Below are 26270 nucleotides of genomic sequence, written 5' to 3' on the forward strand. Positions count from 1 at the left end.
CTATAAAATCTTAATGCATCATCCCTTTTTAGAATTTACTCTTCTATATACCACGTTGCTTTTTCGATTTGTAGGCCTACCTGTAATAAAACATTAATGATCATAAATATAAAATGTGTGATTTATAATGTTATTTCCCATTACAGTATACAAATTTGGTTTAGCAGCCACAGTATTTTTAACTTTGTCGGTTGATCAGCGCCATTTCAAACATTAGCTAAGATTACGAAATGATATATATAATACAATTCCTTCTAAAACTAATTTTTTCCATTTTCTTAATTTTTAATCTTTCTCAGTTTACTTAATATTTTTGCAATATCTATTTCTGTCTATTTCTTTTTGTATATATATATATGTGTATTATTCACTGTAAACTTGTTGCACATCTCATTGAGACTGTGCCTCTGAATTAAAAGAGATAAAATACAAGTTCAGTTCATCAGTTTTGGTGGATAGGCTATAGAAGATGTTCACGTGGCAGGTGGGATCGCGCAGCAGACTCTATCACACCATCACACCCTGCATCTTCACCAGATCTTTTCACTTAGTTAGGCATAATAATAGAGATTTTCACAGAAATAAAGTTTGCAGGTTTTTGGAAATTTGCGATTGCGATCAACATACTTTGAACACACATTTTTTATTCACGAACGTTGCAACTGGTCTCAAAATCAAATGAGCGGCACATACTAACTTTACTTAAAAGTACACGTCGGACCATGTTGAATATTTTATTCAGTTCTTATTGAAACAAAATGTACAAATTTAATTTTGCTTAATATACAAATTGGAAAAATAATGTTTTAAACACAAATGATTTAGTAGTTTATGGCCTAAAATAATCTAATATAAAGTTACCTAATAAATTCAATACTTAAATGACTATAAGCCAAAGTATTACACATTAAAACTTTAAAGTTATATCATCGTAACGCGAATACGTGGATGCAACATGTGCAAGCTGGTGCGGCTGACGATTGTTTGAAAAAATTCATTTAGGTTTTAGCATTTTATCGCGTTGTTCTAATAATAAATACAATAACAAGCCTAGAGTTTCGGATTAAATTTAGAAGGCTGCTTTCGAAGTACCTGTATACGTACTACTATTGTATACGTTCACTTTCCGAAAGCTCCATATTGTCTGTGGTCAACCGACCCTAGCTAAACGATATAAGACTACAATATGTTTGTTTCTTCTTTCTATTTTGTCTCTTCAATAACTACCCCTACTATATTGAATTTAATTCAATTATATATAGTGTAATAGTGTTTTTTAACGGCTATGTAACTAACTCTATTCTAAAATTTATTTAACAGTGATGTAATCAAGGCAATATAACCATGTTAGATTGGCTTGATGTAACTAACTCTATTATGCAATTCATTCTTAATAACCCTTAATAACATAAAATACATACTTATATCAAAAATACACCAAAGGGTAAAATTCTACCAATTATATACACAATACATACTCAAATGTTGGAATGTTGCAAAATAAGATACGCGACCACTACCTAATGTGATATTTGTTCCTGAATGTCAGTAAAATGCAACACCTTTAAATGCATAACTACAGTAAGACGACATTTTTTTCATTTGTGTTGCCTACGTTTTATACATAACTACTATTTTAACACATTCACTAATCTACACAATATCAATCCTCACAGTTAATCTTTTAATGCTTTCAGAGAAACTAGAACTGAATTTGCCATACATAACAATATTCTTACATCAAACAAAAGAAATTAGAAGATTCATTATAGAACTATAGGATAACCATTTATGCTGTCTTTGTTGAAAATAATATTTTCACACGTCAAATCAAATAAATGGTTATCCTTATAGTTCTATAATGAAAATCTTATAATCTCTTTTAGATTTTGTAAGAAAAATGTATCTATTTATCGCGGATCGTTATTATCGTAGTGTGTGCAGCCTTAAGAGTGGCCATATTCGCCCATCACAATTCGGCAAATGGAGACACTTAGCATTAACTAATTCTACCACTGTAGTATTCAATCAATACAAACCGAAATACTATAGTTGTTACCTATTACAATGTTTCGAATCCTTTGCACCCACCTTTCTTTTATAGAAAAACATTTTTTTAAATATTTTCAAATGTTCCAAATGAATCAAATTAAATTGTTACCCAGCTAAATGTGACAATATAAAAATATAAATTAATATAGCATTTATATAAACAGTACCCAAGAAAAGTGGAATAGCATTTTCCACAAATTCTATACTGCTATACTGCAATCTGCAAGAATAGCCACAATACTACTGTATTTACATTATTTATTTTATTTTGTTGGTTCCTTTTTAGGCCATGTTTCCCCAGTCAAAAATCAACCGATAATTAAGCTGATAAGGCTCCTGTGGAAACAGAGTTTAACAGATTCCACTCGAGAAAAATAAACAGAGAATTATCTAATTCAAATCAGATATTCTATAACATTTGACCTGAAGGACAAATTATTGCATTGTGATTGAGCGCTTGGTGTTACGGGTAATGATTGATCATGGGCACTTGATTTTTTATTAATTATTGGTGAAAACATTTTCATCATTTTTGTTAAGGTTGCAGAAACACGACCTATACTTGATATTACACTCTTCTGTTTTTGTTACTTCTTTCTGCATGGTCTTGTTATTCTTCTATCGTTTAATGTACAGTAGTTGGTTTTCAACAAAGTTTTTTATTTTATTGCGTCATTTCCTTTTTTGCCAGTGTGTCTTGATTCATTAGTTCATAGACAACTTTCTTATTCAAATGATGTATTTTTGAAAGGTGGTATGGTAGATCAGTCATACTAAAAAGTCCATTGCATACAGGGCATGTTAAATCAGCTGACAGATCACACATGGACTCCGTTTGAGGCACTGCAGATTCCATTTCTTGTTCCTCCTCAGATTCTTCAATTTGTTTATCAGCATTTTCACATCCATGTTTGTGAACATCATCTAACGTTGTGAAAATGAGTTGACAAAGTTTACATGTGTAAGTTTTTTCACAGGTGAAGTCATTGACACTGTTGAGTGCACATGGATGCGAGGAATCAAGAAATGTCTCCAGGGAAAGTGAGGTTCGTTTGCATTTGTAACAGGTGTATGTTTCACTGTAGTGCAGCTTCTTTTTCTTTGATACAGAGAGCCTGTTTTTCTTAGGTCTTTCTAAGCATGGATGCATTGATAGATTTGACAGGTTAGGGAAGACTATATGACAGAATGTACACTGGAAAACCTCTTCCCTTGTGTACTTTTCTCGAGGAACAGTCTTTTTTTCTTGATCATCTAGTGTGAAGACACTTTGAGCAGTTGTAGGTGCCAGATCATAATTATCAGGTTCCTCATCCCCATCACCTTCATCAACTATCAATTCTCCTCTCCATGGAAATTCATCTTGACTAGTGTCATCCTCAGTGTCTTGTCCATCGTTTGCTTTGTCAACTTCTGATTCTGTAGTTGTTCCTTCTGGTTCCTCATGATTTACTTTAGATTTTGAGTACTGGTATGCCACAGAAACGCCATGTCTTTCTCTTAGATGTTCATGATAAAGCTCTTGACGTACTTCTATGAAACATACTTGACATTGGATTTTGGCTACTTTGTTTTTTGCAAAATTGCATAATCCATGACACTGCCTCACATGCCAGCTTAAGGATCCTGAATTATTGTAACTTTTAGAACACTTGTTGCATTTGTATGGTCGCGAGTTGTTATGTATGTTCATATGAGCTTTTAAATGGTAGTTATAATGAAAAGACTTCTGACAAAGGTGACACTGGTAGTTTCGAATATTCAAGTGAACCTTAAGATGTCTTCGCATTTTGCATTTGTTCCAGTATGCTCTGGTGCATTTCAGACATTTAAAGACACGATCATTTCCTTGGAGTACAATAGTAAAGTCCTTACCTTCTATAAATTGTCTTGTTGATTCAAGTTCCACTATTTTCTCATTCTTACTTGATGACGATGATGAATTATTCTCATTCTCTTCATAAGCTTGTTTTGCGAAATCCTTCTTGGTGTTTTGTAGTCCTACTTGGCGAGAATTTCTTTCTATGTGAAATGATGAATCTGTTGCATCAGAGTCACTATCCTTATCCACTTGTATTATTGCACCATGTTTGTTCCGAAAGAAAAGAATGATATCAGGAGTACCTGCTTTTGGAGATGAGTTAACTGTCAGATTCTTCTGCATAATGTTATTCCCATCAGTGTCAAATGGAACTTGAGCCATTCTGTACCACACAACCCTGAATGTAAATATTATTCTATCTCGTGTAATATTGCAGAGTTGGTCTAAAGATGGAATGCCTAAAAATTGCATAAACTCCGGACAACTCAATGTCAAAAAATCTTCAATAGGTTGACTTCTATCGTATTCACGATGTGTTGCTAGGTGGTCTTTTACTCGTTTGATGTTGGTTTTTGAAAGATCATGAAAGCACAGTTTACATACATCTATACTATGGCATGAAAATATATGCAATAAAAATCCTCTATTTGTACTGGCTGTTACATGACAGCGAAGACAATGGAGAGAATTGGCAAAAGGTAACCGTTCTAGTCGAATCTCTTTAATGGATTCTTGAATCAACCATCTTCTAATCGGACTGTTGTATCCAGACTTAGGACTCACTTGGTCTATGTCTGCTTGCAGGCCTGATGTACTTTGGCATGTGCTTAGTTTTGAACTTGAGACAGTGTCCTGGTCTTTTCCAGATACTGATTGAGAAATTGTATACATGGATTTAACTGTGTTTGTAGACAGGAGATTTGACGTGGGTGGTTTGGTAATATCATTCTGAACCGATATAATCTCCTTGTTCTCCAATTGTGCTTTTAATGATGTTAATTCATTTCTAAAAAAATAAAATTTAATTATTATATTATATTAAATAGCTTGAAGAAACACATATTGTTAATATTGCAATGACGCACATTGTGGATTTTTTATTTAAAAAAATTGAATTTATTTTAACCATAGTCAAACAACACATAAAATATAATCAATGTCCAAAGGTCCTAGTTCATCGGAAATCAAAAGTGCCCGAATAAATATACCTACCTGTTTTCTTCTTCACTGGCATCATCTGCAATTTTACCTCTGGGTAATATATCTTCATGAGAAGACATCACCATAAGAGCTTCAGATTCCAGATGTTTTTGACCAGAAAGGATCTCTATCCATATCTCATTACCTTTCATGGTCACTTGTCTTATAATAAGATCATCTTCAAATTTGTCCTTATGAGAAAATGCATCAACAAGAGCGTAATGCACAACAAGATCATCTAAAATGAATTTCTCATTAGTAATACAGCTTAAGCCATCCAGCTGCGAAACATCAATGGTTTTACATATATCATGAAGACTTTGACAGACATTCTCTTCAAGTTCCCAAGAATCAATGTTATGAATATCTTTCATGTGGTTCACAATGTTGTTACTAATTTTAAGTGGTTCAGCAGTGAAAGAGCAGATTTTGCAGATTAAGTTAGAATGATCACTAAATAGATGACTGATCAGGCCAATATTACTTAGGGCATTGACACCACATTTATAACAAACAGGCCGTGGTTTACGAACATCTATTGTTGAATCATTCTTGCCAGTAAAACTCCGAAAATCATTTGAACAGTTCATTTCACTCGTAGACTCATTTTGTGAAGAGCCACTACCTGAATCAACAGTAAATCTTGGCTTTGTAATCATCTTAGAATCCAAAATTTGACGCACCGTCTGTGAACTTGGAAAAATTTGAATACTAGATCTTGGTAGTATTGAAGACTGACCTGAGGTAAAAACAGCAGTGTTTGAAGTTGGTGGTGGCTGAGAAACAGACATGTTAGATTGCTGTGGTAATTGACCCAGAATAAGTGGGTTCTGAAAAGCAGAAGTGCTTGGTACTGGCTTGGGTTTCAGTGTTGGTAGTTGTTTAGCACCTTTCTTATATGTAACATTTATGGTCTGTGGGTTGGGTATTCCAAGACCTTGTATACCCCCGATGCAACCTTCAATTCCAGCAATACTTTGGAAATTCTGATAACTATTATCCATTAATCTTTTCAGAGTTTCATACTTCTCTGGATGGTCAGTCAATATATGTTTAAGCTGTCTCTTTTGTGATTTACCAAAATCTTCATTACAGTTGACAACTGGACATGTATGCGTCGGATGCTGAACGCCAATCGCCTTAAGAACTCTACAAACAGAACTCAGTTGATGACTCTTTTTAATCATGTGTGTTTTTAGGGAAAGTATGTCAAAGAAAACGGTAAGTGATGGGCATATTGGGCATTTGTAGTAAGTAATATCATCAAAGCAAAAACTTGAACAATCTCTTGGAGCTGCAAGCGCTGGTTGAGCCATGATTGTAGTTATAGGAATTGAAGGTTTTCTGTTAACCTTCACGGTCATTTTCATTTTTGGTGGATCAACATTTTTGGTGATAGTTACAAATCTATTATCTTTGATTGAAGTCTGTATGTCTGGAGAGTCTCTAGTTCGAAAGAAACTATGCCACTTGTCATTCACCTGGACTATTAGGCTGTATCTAGTCTCCTTTTTAGTTTCATTCTCTTGACAAAATACATTAATTTGGCATAATTTTCTTACATATAAAAATGTGTCGGTGTGCTCCCTAATTAGGTGTTTACAAAAATCTTCAATACTTCCTTCGATAGCTGCTTGGCATGTGTCAACAGGACAATATTGTTCATTTGACATTAGCAATTCTTGTAAAAGTTCTTGTGCATCTGGCATCATTTTCCCATTCTCCTTGTGGAATGGTTCGTCAAAATGCTGCTGAAGCCAATATTTATGTAGAAAAACTTGCTGGGAATTGCACAATGGACAATGAAAAACCCAAAAATTGATTTTATGTAATAAAAATTTCTCTAAATTGGATGGTACTTTGAGAGCGTATTCATAAATGTTGCTTGATTCCTCATCTTCTTCAATGACTTCTTTCTTAATGTCATCTGGACCAAGTATGATTGCCTCTTGTTCTTCTGGATGACCCTCTTTCAGAAAGAGTGTATTCTCATTCCATTGATTGATGACAGCATATCCTTGATCATCAACTTCCTCTTTCACTTCCATAATCAATGGCATTTCCTCACCCATATCACTGAAATGAATCCCACTTTCAATTGCAGATTCTGAGCCTTCATCTTCATCGGTTTGTGGAAAGAATTCATCTTCTTCATCTGCCTCTTGAAATGACACATGTTCAGATGGGTCATCTTCAACTGAATTGGCTTCTGAATACAGCAGTATACGTTCATATTCTGGATCTATCACTTCCTCTTTAATTAAAACAACTCCTGGATTTCTTTTGATTAAATCATGGTCTTGAATTTCTGAAAAATTAAACAAAATAGAGATTACATACAGTATTGTATATCTGCTGCCCTACCAAATTTTAAGATATAATATATCTTAAAATTTGGTAGGGCATCATAATATTATTATGATGGTTCACAGTTCTTCAGTATATGGCCAACCTATGTTTGGATCTTTGAACAACAGTTTTCACAGTTTTGCCTAATTACAAAGTGGTTGTACAGATAAAAAACTAAACTAAAAATAAAGTAGAAATTAAATTAAAAGCTAGTCTATGTTAGTCTGTGTCCAACCTGTTCCACCCAATGGTAAATGACCAAATTTAAATGTTGTTTCCAAAAATACCGGTTTTAAAAACTAGTTTCTGTGGAGCAATTTTCTTTTTTATAGAACTGATTTTGCAGAAAACCGTTCTTTTGAAATTTTTTGGCAGAAATAGGCCCTACTGTACAGTACATTTAACAAACCCAACAATAATTGTTGTAAATGTCTTTCTTACCTCCATTAACCGATTCATCTTGAGTGTTGTCCTCTGATTCCTCTAACGCTCCTGAAGCTGTATTTGCCTTCTTTGTTTCTGGGTGTTTAGAGTGAGTGTGTTTTGATTTGCGTTTTCTTGATTTTTTCTTCTTTTTCTGTAAAAAAAATTGTGAAATGTGAAAACAATAAAACACAACAGTAAAGATATATCTGAATTTATTCCACTTCATTCAATTAACCGGCTAAATGGATTTCAGAGGTCATTAAGGTCATACATACTGTACGTTTGACGTGTTGACTCAAATCATAAACTCCCCATTGTTTTACTGACTACTATCTACTATGCAAATTACAGTTAAACTGAGAAGACATAAGACTGCAATTAAGAAACAACACTGGGATGAATATTCATGAGGTGCCTGATCAGCTAAGTCGCAGTTACAGACAGCTACAGTTGAATGTTATAATAGAATGTTTTGTTGGCACACAGAACCACCTTTGGTAAGGACAAGTAAAATTGGTAAGGACAAGTCAAATATCTGCCAAATATGGGACCCAGTTTTGGTTATTTATGACCACACCTACTACTTTACCTGCATTATTTCTATTGGGTGAACACTTTTGTGGGTGATACCTGACCTCCAACCTACAGGTATATCTAGACAATTTGAGTATAAATTTGTTCATTCATCAAATTAATTATCTGGAAACAGTAGAAACTTCACAAAAAGTAAGGTGTTATAGAGAGTGTCTATTAAAAGAAAATGGAAAATATGAAACTACTAACAAAAATATCGCAGAGAAAGCGATCAAAAGAGATTCTCTAATACACCTAAAAGTTTGCCAAAATTGAGATTTTCCCAGCGAGAAAATAGGAGATGTCACAGAGCTCATACTGTAGAAGAAAGATTGAGACAAATATAGAACAAAATATTTTGTGTAAAGTCTTGGTAAAGCAGTTGGGCATGCAAAAAAGAATCTTCCTCCGACTTCCATACAATGGATGGTAGCAATATGTGCACACTATTTATGCACTTGAGCCATTTTTGACCACGTATATCTTTTAAACTATTCATTTTGTTACTTTGAATGTTGCAGAAATTAATTCAGGGCCAAAAATTGTCTAAAATTGAATGTATTGAAAGCACTAGGAGATAAAATACTGAAATTATGATCTTCCGAAAATTGACGATAGCACGTTTTACATTGAAATTGCTAGAAATATACACAAAACGCCTTCATTCCATAGTCATATTTGGACATGAAGGAATAAAGACACCAAACTGGTATATGCATTGATGAATTTATATGATGAGTTTCAACTTTGGGAATAATTGCCCACAAGGTCAAAGTTCAAAACGAAAAAGTAATGATTTTTTATATTTTGTGTCCCGAGTGACTTTTTGATGCGCAGGATGAATTTTTAATATGATGAACTTTTTTGTATGGATACATTTAGCACCATATATTAACATTGTATAGAAAAAAATCAATTTAAAAATGTATTTTCATATTTAAAGGGGTAAAAATTGCCGAAACTGTTTGCAACAAAATAAATTGGGGTCTCTAGGGACCGAAATCTCTGAAAATAATTGAGATACAGCCATTTTTTTTTAATATCTATATTTTTAATCTATGATCAAAATTATGTTAGTGTATCAATATTCAGCTTATTAGCTTTAATAGTTTTTAAAATATGGCTAATTAAAAATGTAACTTTACAAAAAGGTAATTTATTAAGACCAAAAATTCTACAGACGACACATTTTCAAATGGCCATAACTTTGTAACGACTTGGAGTTGGCAACTGAAATTGTTGGTGTGTTCGTGAGACATATAGTTGCATATTATATGAAAGTTTCAAGAAAATCTGAGGGGGTACCCAGCCATGATTTTCAGAAAATTTGTTGAGTTGGCATAGAATGACCCATGAACAATAAAAAAAAATATATATTTTTTGTGTTGAGTCCGTAATCAAATCTTAATTCGATATTTTATCATTCAAATCGACAATTTGGGTCGGGAAGCGATTTTTTATTTCGTACAGAAGTTGGGGCCCCTTATGTGAAAGATAGTTAAGTTCATAAATATAACTAAACCTAACCCTCTAGATAATCTCTCTCACTATAAAGTAAAAAGAACTTGTTCATCGGATTCGAACCCAATACATCGACATGTAAAGTCCATAGCCTAATCTACTCGACTACACAGACAGCTCGACCTTTGTATTAGCGAATTGTTAGCTCATTTATAACGTAGCTTATGGACATGATTAATGAATATTCATTCATATTTTGTGACGTCTCATGAGGGATCCCCAATTTATGTACGAAAATTTGTATATTCGAAATATCGTGGCCGGGAAAAGTAAACTTTTATTATACTTAAAGGCCAGGTGCGGGCAAAAAATTTCTATTGATCATACATTCCAATAATTATCGATCTATAGTTTCCCCTATGTTTCATAATTTTTGGGATTTTATTTGTGTTACACAAGCTTGTTGAAAATAAGCACTTTCTTATCAGTGTGGGGATAGTTCAAATTACACAGTAAAATCTCTATTCTTTTGTACACAAATTTTGTAAATAGAGAGGCATTTTAAAAAGCTATGAAAAATAAACAGTGTGGTAAAAAATGTTATCAGATGACTAAATATAATATAAATTTCTGATATTTTTATTCAACTTCAGCTTTTTATTTTCATGCTATAGCAAAAATTATTCACTGTATATCCACCATCTTTTTTCACCGTCTAGGGAGTCACCAGACATGTTATTACATTAGGTTAACCTAACTACTGAAAAAAAGTCTTTCTGTTTTTTATGGAAGAATTTTGCCAAATTTTGTATTTGACCATATTAAGGGAAATTCATGTTTTTTCGTCTCGATTTCTGTTACAAATATTTGATTTATGTACAATTAACCAGATATTATATTTAAAATTCATGCCTGTACCTGAGCTTTAATAATCATGCCATGTAAATTACAAAAGTAGCAAGTACATAACTAATCTCCCATAGAAAAAAATTGCAAAATATCAAAACCAGTGAAATAAAAATAAAATGTAAATGAATAACCGTAATTCGTGTTTCCGCAGCAATGTGTTTTTCATTCGATTTTTGTCCACTTTTTTTTTTATCTCTACGTATTAAATAATTAATACACCACGAAAAACACACAAAATAATATAGTTTGGCATTGTTATACTTTCGTTATGTGTTTGCGCGCATCATCTAATTTACACAGCACAATTTTTATTTAGCATCTCTTGTTTTCCAGTCAAAAGTAAAGTCTAAAGTTCCATATCCACTATACTATTGTTTTAATTTTTTAGCCTACATATATTGAAGTGAAGGAATACTGTATAACGAACCAATGGCCAAATTTTATTTGTGATACAATTTGTTTTTATTTTAATAATTTGTCAAAAGTACTTTTATCAAAGTGCGCTGTACAGTACTTGCCCATGCAAAGTATATAACAACACATTAAGGCAGAAAAAGACTGTGCGGAGCACGGGTTACTGCTATTCAATAATAATTCAGGGTATTTTAAAGAAGTTGAGGAGATCGTTTAAATTTATTTCTGAAAAGACGACATATCTTGTCAGAATCCAAGTTGTAAAGATGGTGAGATGTCACTGATGTCACTCAGAGAATGCCACTCTCAAATATCTACTGATTCATTTAGATAAACCTGTCTACTGTTCTTTAAGATCAGCCTTTGGAAGCCTATCAAGCCCATATGTTATGTGTACCATGAAAATGTGAATTTTCTTTTGCAAGTTGTGAAAACTACAACAAAGTGTGAACAGTTGTAGAAGATAGTTGCAGTTTATTGAATCTTAGCTTGCATGCTACAGGGCTGTGATGCCTGTTCAATCAAAATTCAATGAAATTCTCTAATTCTCAAGCATGGACTATCGTATGGCATCAGTGGATTTCTGTGGAAAGCCACATGGAAAAGATTCTGGGACACTTTCAGAGTGTATTGATCTGCTACGGCAACAAGTTCCCGCCTTTCTGGTTCATACCTTTCTGAAATGACTACAGAGTGCAGTATTTGAAGCACACAAGAAGATTGTCAAGTGAAGTACTGGCTGTTGTGCAAATTGATTTTTTAGAAAAATGTTCAATAATGCATCAAAATGAAATACAAATTGGCCACTGGAATCATAAACTGGTTACCATCTTCACTTGCTGCACACATGCTGGAGAGAAAGTTCATTCATATACAATTGAAAGCAATCATGGGAAATTAGGGTTTCCAAATACTTGGACTTAATAATTAGGGATCACCAAATCTGTATTTTACAGTGATGGTATTGTTTGAAAATATAACTCATTTTAAAGATGATTATAGAACCACATGTACATGAAATGTCTTTGCAACATCTCATGATAAAGGTGTGGTGGATCGCATAGGTGGTCTTGTGAAGAGCATGGTACATTCAAAGAAAAAAAGTTGAAACTATGAAAGGCATAAATATATCTACATTTTAGAGAGATTGAAAAAGATAAAGCCAAAATGGATAGTCGTCCCAAGTACTGTACACACAGCACTCACCATGTACTGTAGCTCCTACACTAGACTGCACACTGTGAACTACAGTACTGTATGCCCTATAGTATACTTTTCTAAAGGAGTTTAATACTTTAATGATTGATTCAAGTCCAACCAACAACAACATCAGTAGCTTATGACACACTAACTGTTTTAACAAAGGAATCGGTAATTCTATAGAAAGAAGATTTGCTCAAATCAAATATACAAAAGAAAGAATCAAGAAAATTGATTATTTATTATATACAAATTTGATAAAAATGGAAAATTGTCATTATTAGAGACTAACTGGTTGGAACATATGGGATAATCAATAAAGCAAAGTTGTATACTTCCATCACCAGTATTAATGGACTACTGTATAAAAAAATGTGGGCTCCAGATGAATATTTTTTTGTGGATAATCAATATTAATTGTATTCCGTTTGTATATTCAATTTGGTAAAAATTGTACATTTTCCTTGTAGAAGAAGTAGTTATTTTTTTTCTAATAAGTATGGTCATTGTGGTTTCTAGTATTTAAAATTCCATATACTGCAAGTATAGTATTATTTTTTGTTTTGATACTCTATAACAAATTAATGAAAATGTGTAATTCCATAACCATACAATTTCATAATTTTACATATTTTCTTTCATAGAAAAAGTTACTATAGTTTTAACCTATATAACAAATTTATTTGACTGTTGTGTTTTGCCAAATTACTCAGAACCCTTAATTTTAAATTAATTATTCAAATAACTAAATCAAAGAGGTAATTCTGTAACTGTAATTCCGTAACCGGACCAGTTATACTGTAGATATTTTAATACAGATTATAATTATACAAAAAACTGTAACGTTTGAATGTATTTATTTTTAAAATCAACAATACAATTCACATAGAATAGAAATGTATAGGCCTTGCACTGAGTGCGTCAGACAGTCAACCAATTGGAAATTAATAATGATAAATTAAAAGCAATACTGTACGGCAAATTTAATAAGAACCTTTGTGGTTTTTGTTTTGGGGTAGTGGAAATGTGGAAATTGTGCGGGACGGTCCCGCATTTCAAAGTTATTTTTAATGAAAAACGCATTTTAAGCAAACACATGTGATGACATATTTGTCACGCATTTAGCAGTACGTATAATCGTGGTCGCTCTCACCTTGACGAAGGATGGGCCAATAACAGGCATGTGTTGTTAGTCACAACCATGATTACTAAATGTAACATCATACGGTGGACTGACACAACACAGTGACATGTGATGTTGCGTGCATGTTTATACAGTAAAGGGGAAATCCCGGGCTGCGCTGAATTTCCTTGCCTTTTATTTGATCAGTGGATCAGTTCAATTTGACCCTCCAAAAAAAGAAATTTAAATAAAATATGCATGAAAATAATGTTGATCAAGATTAACAAACAAATGATTAAAAATACAATCCAATAATATTTTCATCATTTACCGTACCGGAAGTACCTTGTTATTGGAGACTTCCCCTGACGTTTGCATTAAACGCAAAATACGATCATTTTGCTGACTCCTAACGCGCTATGGAAAATGACTTTTACCATGAGAGAGTACCATTTCCGGCTAGGGTGCCAGTTGGTAACTGTGTGGGTAGGGGTTCACTGTAGGAAAAAAACAGTAGATTAAAGGGGGTTCAATGTAAAAGGGGTATTCCTGAACCATAAACCTATATAAAAACGATAACATGAAAATTGCATCAAAGTTTAAATATCTTGGAATGATGACAATGACATGATTTTTTCATGTTGACACACATAAAACCTAATTAATTAATTAAAGCGCAAATTTGGTTTTGTTTGATCAGCCAAGACCACAATATTACAGTAGGCCTAGCGTCTAAAATACCGAAAGTCTCCAGGCCAAAATTAGAGTTTGGCAAGTATGCAAGTGATCTAAAATATGCTGGCATATTTGTTCAGTCTTTTATCACCATTATGCAAATTGAGATGACTTGCTTGGCTGATTTAGGTGAAAACCAGGCTATAAATACTGTAGTCTAAAACAGTACACATCTCTACAAATTGACATCAATCAATTTAATATTTTTCAGGTTCTTCCAGCAGAGGGTGGGAAAATACAGTACTTCTACCCCTTTGTTCTTAATTCCTATTTACTATACTAGGCCTAGCCTGAATGAAGCTAGCTTGATTAGGCAAGGCTAACTTGATGGCCTTTCTAGCAATCAAACCCACCTTGGGCTTGGAAACCAGTGCCTGGTCCTCCTTCTCAATTTCTCCATACTCAAATAAAGTAGGCACTGCATCCGATTTAAGCATTCGTTTGTGTTTTTCAGAATATCCAAGTGACTGTAAAAACTCTGGATCCCTACTGTAACAATCTTTTGAGAAATGGGCACTACATAACTTGCTATGCATAGTAGGTTGCCAATTTTTTCTCCGCACGCCACGTATCCATAATTTTCTTATATTCTCTTCTTTCGGGAAACTAAAATATCCTAAATGTTTTTCAAATTTAGAATTGCTTTTACAGCCATATGCAACACAATAAGGCATGGCTAGGCCTTTGTGGAGTGGAATGATTCATGCATGAATGCCTTTGAATTAACCTGTGTACAAGTGTTCTTTATTGTGTGCACAATAGTGTAGGCTGTATCACTCATGATGTCACAAGGTAATTACCATATCATTATTTATTCTTAGTAACCTTTAGCATCTACCTATGTGTTTATAAAAATCAAATAGCACAGTAATGTAAAAAGAAAATAACAAATTAACACAAATCTTGATTTTTAAAAAATTAATTATTCTTATTAGTATATTATTATAATTAGTACAAAGGTATTATATTGTTATTGTATTGGACCCAAATAGAATAATAGCAGTGTATCACTCATGATGTCATGTCTTGACTCATTAACATATTGAAATCATTCATCCATAGTGGAAGTATGTGAAAGGTGAAATCATATCAAAGCTAGAGACATGAGAGGTTATAAGAGGAAAGAGAGGGGAGGGATAACTTCGCTTTTCCTCTATAAAAACTCATTAATTAAGCTACAAGTATAACATTTAAATAACTTTTAATAATCGATATTTGTCTTGAAGTCCTGAAGCTGAACACCGCCCTCTATTTATCATCAATAAATTATGACCGCATATAGTAGTATAATGAATTAGGCCTAAATATCGTAAATTTGCTTGTGTATATTATAAAAACTACATATGTACATTAAAATTCAGTTACCGTATCTTTCTAATCAGGGATAAAATTTTTCAAACTGAGATAAAATGTTAAAAACCGGGATAAAATGTTACAAACCGGGAGAATAATGTTAGGCCAGGAGACTCCTGTATTTTAAACTTGTCTCCCATGTGTTGACATGTATGAAAGCACCAGCCACATTTTCGCATTACTATTAATAAATAGTCAGGAGTTTCCAAGATTTGGTGATGAATCAATAACAATTTTAATTATCTCAACGACCTATCAAACAAACCTAATAAATTATCATAAAATTAAATTAAAACAAACAAAATTCAAATTTGTATAATATGACTCTACTATTAATATAATCTAATACAAAGAATGAGTCACTTGTAAAAAGCCAGGTGGTTCATCTAACACCTGTGAATATTGAGGATGAAATAAAGACAAATGAGAACTTGTCATTTATGTTATTTATAGAAACATCTGTATATTTGTTGACTGGAAATATCATAGGCAAACAATTTCATTTAGATTTATACTCAGGAGTGTTCAGAAACTGGTTCACCCCACTTTCATGAGTCATTTCAGCTCCAACATGAGGATAACACTAACAGCAAGATATTGTTCACAAAAAAGAACATGACAATAAAGATTGCAAGAAAATTATGATTATTGAATCAGGGGGTGGTGGAACCAGTACAGAATGATGACCACCTTACCACTATTTGACATGCAAATCTCTTATGTAAAAACCTCATCCACAGTAATAGTGGGGCAAAGTTTCAGAATCAGGTTTCTGGCAATACAAATCGGTACATACTTCTGACATAACGCGAAGATGTAAGGTATACCACTGAACATGAGGGTGTGAGATACACTCCTTAACATAAAGATATGTACACCGCTGAATATGAAGGTGTAAGATATACCCTTTAACATGAGGATGTAGGGTACACTGCTGAATATGAAGGTGTGAAATATACCCTTTAACATGAGGATGTAGGGTACACCACTGAATATGAAGGTGTAAGATATACCCTTTAACATGAGGATGTAGGGTACACCACTGAATATGAAGGTGTGAAATATACCCTTTAACATGAGGATGTAGGGTACACCACTGAATATGAAGGTGTAAGATATACCCTTTAACATGAGGATGTAGGGTACACTGCTGAATATGAAGGTGTGAAATATACCCTTTAACATGAGGATGTAGGGTACACCACTGAATATGAAGGTGTGAAATATACCCTTTAACATGAGGATGTAGGGTACACCACTGAATATGAAGGTGTGAAATATACCCTTTAACATGAGGATGTAGGGTACACCACTGAATATGAAGGTGTGAAATATACCCTTTAACATGAGGATGTAGGGTACACTGCTGAATATGAAGGTGTGAAATATACCCTTTAACATGAGGATGTAGGGTACACTGCTGAATATGAAGGTGTGAAATATACCCTTTAACATGAGGATGTAGGGTACACCGCTGAATATGAAGGTGTGAAATATACCCTTTAACATGAGGATGTAGGGTACACCACTGAATATGAAGGTGTGAAATATACCCTTTAACATGAGGATGTAGGGTACACCACTGAATATGAAGGTGTAAGATATACCCTTTAACATGAGGATGTAGGGTACACTGCTGAATATGAAGGTGTGAAATATACCCTTTAACATGAGGATGTAGGGTACACCACTGAATATGAAGGTGTGAAATATACCCTTTAACATGAGGATGTAGGGTACACCACTGAATATGAAGGTGTGAAATATACCCTTTAACATGAGGATGTAGGGTACACCACTGAATATGAAGGTGTGAAATATACCCTTTAACATGAGGATGTAGGGTACACTGCTGAATATGAAGGTGTGAAATATACCCTTTAACATGAGGATGTAGGGTACACCGCTGAATATGAAGGTGTGAAATATACCCTTTAACATGAGGATGTAGGGTACACCACTGAATATGAAGGTGTAAAATATACCCTTTAACATGAGGATGTAGGGTACACCGCTGAATATGAAGGTGTAAGATATACCCTTTAACATGAGGATGTAGGGTACACCACTGAATATGAAGGTGTAAGATATACCCTTTAACATGAGGATGTAGGGTACACCGCTGAATATGAAGGTGTGAAATATACCCTTTAACATGAGGATGTAGGGTACACCACTGAATATGAAGGTGTGAAATATACCCTTTAACATGAGGATGTAGGGTACACCGCTGAATATGAAGGTGTGAAATATACCCTTTAACATGAGGATGTAGGGTACACCACTGAATATGAAGGTGTGAAATATACCCTTTAACATGAGGATGTAGGGTACACCACTGAATATGAAGGTGTGAAATATACCCTTTAACATGAGGATGTAGGGTACACCGCTGAATATGAAGGTGTGAAATATACCCTTTAACATGAGGATGTAGGGTACACCACTGAATATGAAGGTGTAAAATATACCCTTTAACATGAGGATGTAGGGTACACCGCTGAATATGAAGGTGTAAGATATACCCTTTAACATGAGGATGTAGGGTACACCGCTGAATATGAAGGTGTGAAATATACCCTTTAACATGAGGATGTAGGGTACACTGCTGAATATGAAGGTGTGAAATATACCCTTTAACATGAGGATGTAGGGTACACCACTGAATATGAAGGTGTAAGATATACCCTTTAACATGAGGATGTAGGGTACACCGCTGAATATGAAGGTGTGAAATATACCCTTTAACATGAGGATGTAGGGTACACTGCTGAATATGAAGGTGTGAAATATACCCTTTAACATGAGGATGTAGGGTACACCGCTGAATATGAAGGTGTGAAATATACCCTTTAACATGAGGATGTAGGGTACACCGCTGAATATGAAGGTGTGAAATATACCCTTTAACATGAGGATGTAGGGTACACCGCTGAATATGAAGGTGTGAAATATACCCTTTAACATGAGGATGTAGGGTACACCACTGAATATGAAGGTGTGAGATATACATGAGGATATGTAGGGTACACCACTGAACAATCATGAAGGGGAGAGATATATTCATTAACATGAGGATGTAGGGTACACCGCTTAACATGAGGGTATGTGTGAGATGCAACCTTTAATATGAGGATATGTAGGGTACACTGCTGAACAATCATGAAGGGGAGAGATAAACCCTTTAACAAGACGATATGTAGGGTACACCACTCAAAATGAGGATGTGTGTGAGATGCACCCTTTACATGAAGATATGTAGGGTACACCGCTTAACATGAGGGTGTGTGTGAGATTTAACCTTCAATATGAGGATATGTAGGGTACACACCGCTGAACATGAAGGTGTATGTAAGATGCACACTTTAACATGAGGATGTAGGGTACACCGCTTAACATGAGGATGTGTGTGGGATGCACCCTTTAACATGAGAATATGAAGGGTACACAACTAAATATGAGGGTCTGAGATACACCCCTTAACATTAGGATATAGAGTACACCGCTGAACATGAGGATGTGGGATAGTCCTTTTAACATGAGAATGTATAGTATATGGGTGTGTGGTATTAAAATGGATCGTTCGCTCATACAGTATTCCTTACCTCTTTTGATTTCGTATTTCCAATATCTTCTTTCGTGTTTAGTAGTTTTTCATTATTACCTGAAAGATGTAATATAGAAAAATACAATTAAGATTCTCTATTTTAGGTGAGACTGTCACATAGAAGATTTTATATGAAGACAACTTAATTAAGACCATATTCACATTTTTTGGTCCTGAGCCCAGCTCCAGCATTGGATCCAAATTTTATTTTTGGCCAGATCCGGCATGTTTACACTTGCATTCCGAACATAATATGCCAAGATGTATTGATAAAGGTCTTTGGGAATTAAACAATACATTATTCAACTCTCCCAATTTCTCCACTGATCTCCCGAATATTAACAAAATCCCTGGTAATTTTGATTTTAGATTTAAACATTTCTTAAATTCTGTTTTTATTTACATAATTACATTTGATTAGTTTTCACACCTCTGGTAAACATTGAAATGCCGATTCTGTGAGGTACTTAGTGATCTGTTAAAAACTTGTCAAATCCATTAAAACTCATCAAATTCGTTAACAATATGTGAACCTCTCAACACTTGGAAGTTAGCACATCTGTGAATGTGCTGTGGGTATGTTTTTAGCTTTTACCTTAGTTGGTATTTTTACAATAATTACATATATTTACTTGTTTACTTGTTCCCTCATAGTCATAGTCATATGAATAGAGGGAAATTGAGGCGAAGCATATTGCTTATAAGCCCCTCGTGATTATCATGTCATATTATACAAACAGTGTAAACTTTATGGGATGGTTTACCCAAGCCTCATTTTTAAACAAATTTAAAGAACTAGCTGAAACAAATTAGTCAGAAAGACCATTCCACAAAAGTACAACTGTAAACGAAAAAGCATTTTTCAAGTTTAACTTTGCTCAATGGAACTTTAATTTATAAATACCTATGTCCACGGGTCCTTAAATCGACATCTATTGAAAAAAAAAATCACTTGAAACAGACTCCATACCATTTATAATTTGAAAAACTTGAATCATGTCAGCTCTATGGCGTCTATTAATTAAAGTTGGTAAATCTCTTTAGAGATTTACAGTAACCTCTAATTTTAATTATAACCTCTTATAACAGTAAAATGGAAGTGAGCCCTCTATTGTCCAACATGGTCGCATTCAGTGTGTTACTTGTATAGCGTATTCAATATATAATTTAATTTAACTGGGCACCACATTCTCGCGAGTCGCCACTAAATTAAAAAGTTAATATTAAATCATGATTGTTCAATATTGTTTCATTAAAATTAAAATTTCATGATAAAATATCCCATCTCTAATAACCTATTGTTTTACTCTTGTTAAATCAAAAGAGATTGCTATGAAATCCAATATGTTAACTTATTATTATTATTGGTATATTTTCATACCAAATATTTTTTATTGGTAAGAAAATCTAAATCATATATGTAGTTCAGAAGCAAACAAACATTTATTGCTATTAACCAAATTGGGAGGCATCTACATGAAGAATCTATTCAATATTAATTTTGACAATATAGATTTTAAGTAAAACTTTTTAATCTAGTTTTGCTTTGATAAGAACAATAATAATTTGCAAAGTAATATGGAGCAAAAATACACATTAGCACAAACAGTCCTTTAGTCTGCTCTGATGCACTTAATTGTGCATTTATGTGTCTGTTAGCATTCAGCGGTAACTACAAATATGAACAATAATAATTAACACACAATATTAGAATCTCGTATTACATAAAATGCCAGTTCACAAAGTCAATTCAGCTAAAAATATTTAAGATTATAAACAACATGTTAATGTGATATGGGAATCCTAGTGGGCAGACTACGTTGAATCGTCGTCGCTGGTGTAAATGCTGATCAGATTACCAGAAGAGACAATAATCGAGTCACGTGCCAGCCAGACGCCACTGTTAATTTCACCAATCAGTTGAACAGGAAACCTCACAAACCTAGTGCGAATTTCAGTAGCTCTTAGTTTTTAATATACAAACTCAATGATGTTCCCAAGTTTTATAAAGTTCTTTGAATTCAAATAGGTAAATGCATAAACTATATATTTATATGCGTTTCTGCCTTAAAGTATGCCATATAACTAATACAGTAAATACAAAGAAGTACTAAGTAAATATATTAACTATATACGGTAATTATATGTATTTATCCCTTAAAAAATATATGTAAAACATTCAGAAAAAATTTGCGTACTAAATTCTAAATTAAATTTAAATGGGAAGGAAAATAAGAACCTAATTACAATGACTGCAATGTTTATTCTATTACTTTATAAGAATGACAACAAATGTTGTCTTCTATGCAATCAAAACCAAACTATTGTATTACTATAAAATACATTTTGATTTCAATAATAAATAAATCATTAAAATTGGTTCTTCAAATTAATATTGACATTTTTTAAGAAGGAAGGAATATTTTTCCAATTTACCCTTGTATTATGCAATCTTAATTGATCATTTCCTTGAAAGTTGTACACTTTACAAAGTCCAAATAAAATTGTTTGTCTCCTTTAATGTTCAGATCTGTGATTAAAGGAATTTGGAATGTAGAGGGCAGCATTCAAAACATTTGTAAGATTGTAGAACAGTATTTCGGCTAAAAAGTGAATGATTGGATGTCTTTAATCATCAAGAGTTCATCTTATTTTACCTCTATCCTTTCACTTTCTACGCAATGGTACATCCTGTGATTCTAAAAATAGAATTCTAAACCACATCATGTACTGTCAAATAATATATTTATTTTCAGAAATACAGTAATTTATTTATCCTACTAAATTTGTTCAAATTTCAAAATTCAATGAATGCCAATATAAAAGTTAAATTATTACTACTGGAGCGCAATTATTAATAGCAACAACGACTAATATAAAGACACACTTATTTTAACTAATTAGTATAGTATGTCAATTTTTGAAAAAAGCAATTATTTGTAAAACCATAATCTCTATTTTCTTTCATGATAACAAATCCCATTGTCTTGTATTTGGCAAAATAATATATTTATCTTTTGCAAATATATATATATCTTGAAACAAAAAAACATTAAAATATGTATGTCAGTTTGAAAGTACATACATGTAAAGTTTCAAATCAATAAATATAAACAGAATGTATATTAAATTGTAAATTAGGAGCATATTTTGTGCAATGGGAGAGCCAACAACAAGCCATAAAAACACAGCAGGAAGCAGTTAACAACATCAACACAAGTTGCAAAACCAGGAAACATCTGCGAAACTTGTTGCTTTAACAAAGCAGTTTTTATAAGCAAATCTCGATGGACAAAGTATACCATACCAATATGCCACATGTAGTTTACTGTGCTGAAATCTAGTTGTCGTTCTCTCATCAACATTACACACATCTAAACAAAAATATTTTGTTTTTAATGATGTGAGTAGAAAACAGAAGAAGGAAACCGGTATAATACCATATGAAATCAATAAAACTATATGATTCAATTGCAGTTGTTATTGTAACGAATTTAATAAACAAACCTATTTTGTAAATGAATTGAATAAAGAACTATTGTAAAGCTTTGTATAAATTTAAATGATATTTTACAAAGACAAGATAAGATAATTCTTAATACCAATGAATTTGAAAATAAATTTCGAACAACTTAACGCTTTAAATGTCAATTAGATAAAAAATTCATTTAAAGACACCGTCATATGTTGCTGTTAAACTCCCGTGTGAAAAAGTAAATGGGTTAAAAAAAACTTGGGAGCTTAATGCCACGGTTATTTTAATCATTTAAAACTGTAGAGTTGATATGAGCGATGTGTGATCTGTACTGCAGGAGGCTTTAGTCTAGGCAAACGGACGTCAAACGTACAGATGTAGAATAAGATACATTGTCTCAGGTGTAGTTATCACGTTCTCACTCCAAGTCAATCAGTTTATTGATCAATATGTCTCCAGAAATCTTTACGCTCTTCCTTCTCCACCTTCAATTGACGCTGACCAATATCCTGCGTAGTCTGTCGTCTCTAGGACGCGCAAGGGATCTCAGGGGCTTTCTGGAATAACTGAATCCGTCTTTGTTTTGCCAGCATCAATTTAATTCATGATTTTGTATTTCTTGTGAATATTGCCTATGACAATGCTGATTAACATTAGAAAAACAATCATTTAATAAGTTGTAATAGGAAACAGAATCAATTCATATCAATAGCATGTGAACCATGATTTACACTTCCCACAATAAACCCTAAAATCATATGCTTATCAGAATTGCAATAGATGTTTTTATTTTGCCAATAAAACGCAATTATTATTTTTTTATTTTACCACCGTCATTTGACATGAACATGGATTTAATTTACAGGAGGGTCAACTTAATTTAAATGTACCAGGTGTTCCAGGTCCTACTTGCAGTGTTTAATTGTTTTAGGGTATGTTCAGACTCACGGCGTTAAGGGAGCGTTATGTAAGTGGCCTACATATTTTTGTGTCTGAACTAGTCCGCGGATCAGCGTTAGGGAGCTGTTATGCCGCACCCGTGTGCTGTTAATAACTGTAGCAGGAGAGGGTAGATTCAATTAAACGCTAATCCAGTGATGCATCAGTGATTTTAATCTTAACCAATGACCATTGTTAACAGGCCAACAGCATACCTGTACAACGAGATAGCTAAACATCAAACTATCAGGTTTTCAATTTTAAAGAACTGTACAGTTGGCATCAGCTATATGATATTTTCATAAATTAAATACAGATAATTGTTCGTGTAATTATGTTTGAAATTCTGCAAGTAGTAACAACAAATTAGTATATAAAGTAACAGTATATAAATAAAAATTTAAAAAACAACTTTACAATGTAAACTGTAATGCATTTGTCATGAATGTATGCATGATCAGAGTGTTTTTAAGGCAAGACATTGCAATGTTGATCGCTGTGTCTGTATCTTGTGATGTATAGGAGTTACAGGTACCTCTTGTTATGTATAGGAGTTACAGATGCCACTTGTGGTGTATAGAGATTCCAGTGCCACTTGTGGTGCAAGGATTTCAGGTGTATGGGTTTCATGTATCACTCTTGCCATTTGCAGTGTATGGGAGTTGTACAGTAGGTGCCATTTGCGGTATATGGTATATTGTTTATTGTAGATGTGTTATATGGGTTCAATGATGTTTCACTGTGTTACAGATGCTTAGACAGTCTCTCGTTTGTGATAAAAATTAATTAATATCAACTAGTAGTATGATAGGCAATTGCACAACTCGGTGACAGTGATTAAAATAGTAGTATGGGTCCAAACATTTGAGAGAAATATTAAATGGTCTTAAAATATGACTAGGCATTGATATGCACAAGCAATACAAAGACAAAGCTAAACAGGGGCTAGTAGGGTTATCCTCAATCATCACGTTCCACAAAATTAAAATGACAATTTTATTTAATATAACATAAAGCATAGAGTTTTGACTGGATATTGAATCCAGGATCCAGAGGGTAAATGAACAACATCTTTTAAGCGTAATCTAAGTTAGTACAAAGTCACTACTGATTAAGTCAAGACACAGACTAGGCTGATGGACAGAGTGTTCGACTCTAGATGACACCCCTACTTCATATAGGAATAAATAGTTCTAAAATAGTTAATATTTCCAACATCTATGTGTACCCAAGGGGAAATGGGAATTAATACATAAGACATGGCAATTGGTTAGTATATTTGTTCACACGTCACATGATTTTGTAGAAAATAAATGTGGATCAAAGCGATAACACTACTGCTACGTGTCAAATATTTCAGCCAATATAGACGTGTGTACAATGCAATTTACTGTTTCAGAGGCAGCATGATTCCACTTTACAATGTTTTTCAACATAACTGTGCAAAAATACATCATAGTTATGAAATAAGACAAATTAAGATAAAGGCAATATCAAATCAAGTTAAGATTTTTAATTCTAAAAAGGAAATTTAAGGTCTGCTGGAAGAAGGGTTTCTTTTCCAAATGAAGAGGAAGGCTTCGTTTCGAAATATATGCTATGGATTTTGTAAATTGCTACTACAATAATATGATTTTTTAGCATATTCCCTGCCAATTTTACATATTTGCCATTGGAAATAGACAAGAAGAAAATATTCATTTGATTCAATTTATTGAAAAAAAATTGTAAAATAAATATACGAGGCTTGGTTGTTGAGATAATTAAGGGTTGTATAGGTCATTAATATATTGCTATACCCCACAGAGGGGGCTTCTCTTCAAGATGGGCTCCTTTTCAATGGCTTCTTTTCAAGCTTTTATGAGGTACTGTATTACGAAAGTATATAAGAAAGTACTATCGTAAAAGCTTGAAAAGAAGCCCATCTTGAAGCCCCTCTGTGGTTATAGCAATATATTAATGACTTACACATTAAATTTAATTAACGTACACAATTAAATAAAAATTTAATGATTAATATAAGAGATGATGATGACAATAATGATTTATGATAATAAACTGATTAATGAATAGACGATATTATATTGACTATGGAAATCCTTTTGCAATTAAATTAATCCAACATAAATTCTCTAAAATATATTATTTACTATCTGCATATATTCTAATCTCTCAACACCAGTTCCACATAATCATAAATTAATATACAATAATTCTAATATTTTGTATTTAATTATAACCAACATAAAAGGTATGTTTCCAATAAATTCAAGGTGGGAAGTAGTGTTATCAGTCAGCAAGCAGTGAGTGTGTACTAAGATTAGGAGCCGGTCAGTCTACCCCTCCCATACTGTGCTGCAGCCAGCCACAAGATGGGAGCTTGTTAGTGACTGACAACTTGCAATTGGTACAAGATTACAAATCCATTATAGACCAATCAGCACAGGGTGTTGCTGCACAATTACCGCATAAAGTCCCATATTTTAACACTTCTCAAAATCTATTTTTGCAGTTAAGAGAGATGAAAATCATAGTTTTGATATCAAGCGATGAAACAAATGAGTATGAATATGGATATTTGTCTGGATTTCAGGCAGCTCAGAAGTTATTAAATTGGATATACCCGATACAG

The 26270-nt window shown here is 33.3% G+C and overlaps 1 protein-coding gene across 1 annotated transcript in view; it reads right to left on the reverse strand.

Annotated features, from left to right (window-relative positions):
- Positions 1–565: 565 nt before the first annotated feature.
- The window catches only part of LOC140040665 (uncharacterized), a 93205-nt gene continuing 67500 nt past the window's right edge, over positions 566–26270 (reverse strand). The window contains exons 3-6 of the mRNA XM_072086766.1: positions 19223–19281; positions 7865–8000; positions 5087–7382; positions 566–4880 (exon numbers count right to left, since the gene is read on the reverse strand). Coding sequence (XP_071942867.1) covers positions 2717–4880; positions 5087–7382; positions 7865–8000; positions 19223–19281 — 4655 coding nt within the window. The 3' untranslated portion in view covers positions 566–2716. The remainder of the gene's footprint in view (positions 4881–5086; positions 7383–7864; positions 8001–19222; positions 19282–26270) is intronic.

The sequence above is a fragment of the Antedon mediterranea genome, chromosome 2 (genome assembly GCF_964355755.1).
Source record: "Antedon mediterranea chromosome 2, ecAntMedi1.1, whole genome shotgun sequence".
NCBI lineage: Eukaryota > Metazoa > Echinodermata > Crinoidea > Comatulida > Antedonidae > Antedon > Antedon mediterranea.